The sequence below is a fragment of the Rattus rattus genome, chromosome 9 (genome assembly GCF_011064425.1).
Source record: "Rattus rattus isolate New Zealand chromosome 9, Rrattus_CSIRO_v1, whole genome shotgun sequence".
NCBI lineage: Eukaryota > Metazoa > Chordata > Mammalia > Rodentia > Muridae > Rattus > Rattus rattus.
Window position 1 is genome coordinate 58,016,487 of NC_046162.1, and position 4,249 is coordinate 58,020,735.

The 4,249-nt window shown below is 52.7% G+C and overlaps 1 protein-coding gene across 1 annotated transcript; it reads right to left on the reverse strand.

Moving 5' to 3' along the window:
- Positions 1-471: 471 nt before the first annotated feature.
- Positions 472-1,857, reverse strand: Hoxb1 (homeobox B1). The gene is made up of 2 exons (XM_032913885.1): positions 1,293-1,857; positions 472-876 (listed from the first exon to the last, which is right to left on the reverse strand). The coding sequence occupies exons 1-2, from the start codon at positions 1,855-1,857 to the stop codon at positions 548-550; spliced, it is 894 nt and encodes a 297-aa protein (XP_032769776.1). The 3' UTR covers positions 472-547.
- Between the last annotated feature and the right edge of the window lie 2,392 nt (positions 1,858-4,249).

A 4,249-nucleotide genomic window follows, 5' to 3' on the forward strand; every position in this document is an offset into this window, starting at 1 on the left:
TTTTTTTGGTATGTCACAAGGCAGTCGGTGCTATTGTAAGGTCTGCGGTGTGTTGGCTGGATTAAGGATTACAGTTAAGGGTTGGTGGCGATGTGTTTACACACTAACACATCCTCCACTGGAAATCCCAAGGGCTCTCTCTATCCCGGGCCTAGGAAGAAGAGTTGGGGTAAGAAGCTAAAGAAGAACTCTCCAAGCTCAAAGGCACTGAACTCGAATTGGACGGGAAAGGAGAAGCCAGAAAAGGTCGGGCTGACTCCTACTCTGATGTGTTGAGGCAATCTCCAGATCAAAGCCAAAAGGCCTTCCTTCGACCTCTGATGGTTTGAGTGCTCCCCAGGTCCCAAGACCTGTAGGATCGCCCCAGCCATCAATCACCCCTCCACTTCTAGATCTGAAGGGGAAAAAAATAGATTTCCCCACTTCTGCCCAGTTTCCTAAACTTGTTCCTCGGCCTTGAGGAGGGTCACCAGGGCTGTGAAGTTTGGGAGAGTCTAGGAGAGGACTGGGTCCAGTGTGTGAAGCCGGGTTACTTAGGAAGTTCAATTCAAGAGGTGATGGAACTGGGCGAGGCTTCTGGGGAGGTGCACGCAGACTGGTCGGAGGCCTCTCCAGCCGCTTCCTTGGGGCAACCTGGAGGGCCTGCAGGCACCCTGCCCCCCTCTCGCTCGCGTTTCTTCTGCTTCATGCGCCGGTTCTGGAACCAGATCTTCACCTGTGTTTCATTGAGCTCCAGGGTAGCGGCGATCTCCACCCTCCGGGCGCGGCTCAGGTATTTGTTGAAATGGAATTCCTTCTCCAGCTCCGTCAGCTGGCGTGTGGTGAAGTTTGTACGGAGACCGCCGGGAGTGCCCAGTCCCAGCTCGGACACCTTTGCTAGGGGCGGGGCAGGGAGAAAAGCCACGTCAGTTCTCTCACCTCTTTCTCCCTCCCCTCCACTCCTCCCAGTCCACTCTGGACCCTCATTCATCATTCTACCCAATGCGGCAATACCCTATGTAGCATCTCTCTCTCACACCCTCCATCATCTAGGAGATCTAGAACCATCATCCTCCCGCCCATACTCACCTTCAGACCAGAAACATGAAATACTGGCTCCAAAGTGGGCGCGCACACAAGACTACGGAGACCTCCTTAGGAAGGAAGTAGCCTCGAAATCTCTGCTGACCTGAGCCCAGAAAGTACTTACCTACCAATAAAAGCAGCTGAAAGAATGAATGAAGCCCGGGCTCAGGCCCCTCTGTGTATGTATGCCTGAGGCAAGGAGAGGAAGTCACTCCTCTGAGCCCTACCTGTCTTAGGTGGGTTTCTCTTGACCTTCATCCAGTCGAAGGTCCGGGCAGTGAGAGAGCTGGGTTCTGACGAGCAAGATGATTCCTTGTCCTCAGAGAGGAGATCGTAGGCTGATGCAAAGTTTGCGGTCTGCTCAGTTCCGTAAGGGGGTTGCGGTGGAGGATATGGCCCTGAGCCGACTCCACCCGCTCCATAGCTGTCGGGCAAACCCCCTAGCTGGGCTCCGTAGCTCGACGGATGAAAATAGCCTCCGTCTCCTTCCGACTGACCCATAGAATAATACTGAGAAGGCCCATAGCTGGGGTTGCAGGCGGCTGGGGCGTACCCCGAGGGAGCGGGGCTGGGAAAGGACACCCCCAGGGATGAAGGCGGCTGCTGGACAGGATACCCCGAGTTTTGTTGGAGCGCTGAGCTGGGCAGCCCTCCACCATAGCGGCTCTCCCCTGCGTAGCTGTCAACGGCCGGAGCTGAGCTGGGGGGAAAAGAGGTTGGGGCGCTGTAGGCGCTGGGTCCCCGATTGCAAAGTGGGTACTCTAAAAAGGAATTCATTCTATTATAGTCCATTAGAGGCCGAAGGAGGGTCGGGCCGTTTGGGGGAGACACCCTCTTGCCCTACAACCTTTCGGCAGTATGTCACAGCGCTGAAGCTTGAGTCCATGGCCCGGGCCTGCTTGTCCCGGCTAGCGATCCCCTAGGAAGGGACTAGGCAGTGGGGGGTGGGGGCACATGTGATCTCTCCCAGGCCAATGGGCTAAGCGGGCCAGAGTTTGGCAGCTCCAGCGCCCATCCATCACCCCCCAAGCATTAGCATGACAAAGACACTTCAATCACTCTGAGCCCATCCATCTGAGAGCGACATGGACGCGTCAAAAACATCTTTCTTCAAAGACTTTTTGGAAAGAAGGGACCAGAGGGAGAGGTGGGGGGGGGAGAAGTTGGAAGAATATTCAAGACTTTACTCCCCTCCCAACCCCCAAGGCCTTCAATAGGTTCCTGGATTATTAGATTTGGCCAAATTCAACCCAGCTGCCCCTCACTCTCTTCTCCCCTCAAAGAAGCCTACCCCCACCCCAAGGCTGTAAGGCTAGTGCTTGGAGAGCCAGACTCCCTACTTTGCCCAGAACCCCCATTCCATGTCTCTTTCTCCCAGTTTGTCTTGGGATGATGCGCTAGGACAGCCTGGTGAGGTATGTTATCTTGGGACAAAAGGATGACTAGGAAGGGAGAAGGGCTGTAAAAACACCTCAGGGTGTGAGTCAGGGTCTCAAATCCAGAAGAATTCATTACAAATCAAGAGGAGGGGAAAACAGCATTTCAAGGAACGTGAGAGGGAAAAGGGAATGTGGAGGGAAGATGAGGGACGCCCTGTTCTCTCCATCTCTCTGCATAAATGCTCTCCCCTCATTCGCACAGCCATTTCTCTCCCTCAGCCTCCCTTTATATCCCCTCTGTCTCAATTCATCTCTCCGTTCGTCCATCTCGCTCCATATTTATATTCACTCCCTACCTATCCATCAACTCATCTCTCTAGATGTATTTATCCTTTCTCTAGCCATCCATAGCTGTAACTGGCTCACTCACTCAGACTTAAATAACTCCCTGTCTCTCTCCGGAGAGCAGCAATGAGCAGAACCAGGTGATATTTACAGAGGGGTGAGAAGGAAGGGAATTTTAATCCTCTTCTCAAAAGTGTTCAAAACTAGTAAAGACTCTGCATTTCTCAGGTTTCCTCCTCCCTAAACCCCTCCGTTATCTTTAGTCTCCCTAAAAGTTTTTTTTTAATTCCAAGACTCAAATACATAACTCCAATGCCAGTTAAGTCTTGAAGACGATCTGAATTGTCCATTTCCGAATTTTCTAGTGTTCTAGACTAGGTAAAGGAAGTTTAGTTTGCTCAGAGAATGGGAGAATTGGTGCAGAGCTTCTAAACTAAGGCTTAGAGGTGAACTTTACCTTCTTGCTCTTGGGATAAGGTTAGGGGAGGGGACACAGGAAGAGCCTTGGTCACTCTCTGAAATGCAGCAGGCAGTTTGGAGTTAGAAGAGAAGCTCTTGGGTAGGGCTCATTGATGTCTCCTCCTCCAGACTCTGAGGACAAGAATCCAACACCCACTCTCATTTGTAACTTGTCAGGGTGTCTGCCGGGCCACAGGCCTGGGGCCTGAGCTAGGGCAAGTCCAGGAGGGCAAGAGTTCAGGGAGGAATCTCAGTAAACAGTGACGCTCTGGGGAGGAAGCCAAACCAGGTGGGACAGGTCTGGGGTAACCCTTGAAACCTCTCAGGTTTCCTTATCCTGAAAAAGCCAGGCATGCATTCCACTCCCTTCAAGAGCCCCAAAGTTGTCTCCATCTCTGTGTGTCTTCACCTTGCTGGCTCCCCTCCCCCACCTCCCCACCCCCATCCTTGTCTGGCTCTCTAGCTGCTCCTCCTCTTTCCCCTCTGCACCATCAGAGGCACTGCCTTCCTTTTCTCCAGCAGCCCTGAGCCTTGCTCAGCCCTCTGGCAGAAAGAGCTCAAAGCAATTGCTGGGCTGCTGCCTCATCCCCTTCAGGTTTCACCCCTCATCTGCTCTGGTTTAGAGCCAAGCAGCCAGCAACTTCTTCCTCAAGAGGTGCAAAGAGAGGGTAGAAAGTAGAGAATGTGCACTTGCCAAAGGGATGCACGCAGACAAAGGAAAGGAGAAGGAGATGGGAAGGGTGGCCTGCAGAGAACTGAAGCTTCAGACTTGATGGTGAGATGGGAGGAGGCAGGTTTCTTCTGCTTCATTCATACTCAGGGGCGGGGAGTAGGAAACACTGCAGTTTCTCCCAAGCATTTCCTCTTGGTTTCAAATGTTCTCCACCAAGGATGAGACCCTTGAGTCTAGGGACTGGTCATTGTTTCCTCAGTCTGAGCTAGGCCTTGTCCCCCCATCCCAGGGAGAAGTTTCTCAGCCAATCCCTTAACGGAATCAGGAA

Bases quoted from the DNA above. Each gene is read 5' to 3' on its own strand.
- Hoxb1 (XM_032913885.1), bottom strand. From the start codon at position 1,857: ATGGACTATAATAGAATGAATTCCTTTTTAGAGTACCCACTTTGCAAT. The intron at 877-1,292 runs GTAGGGCTCAGA...CCCCGCCCCTAG, and splicing joins GAGAAACCCACCTAAGACAG to CAAAGGTGTCCGAGCTGGGA.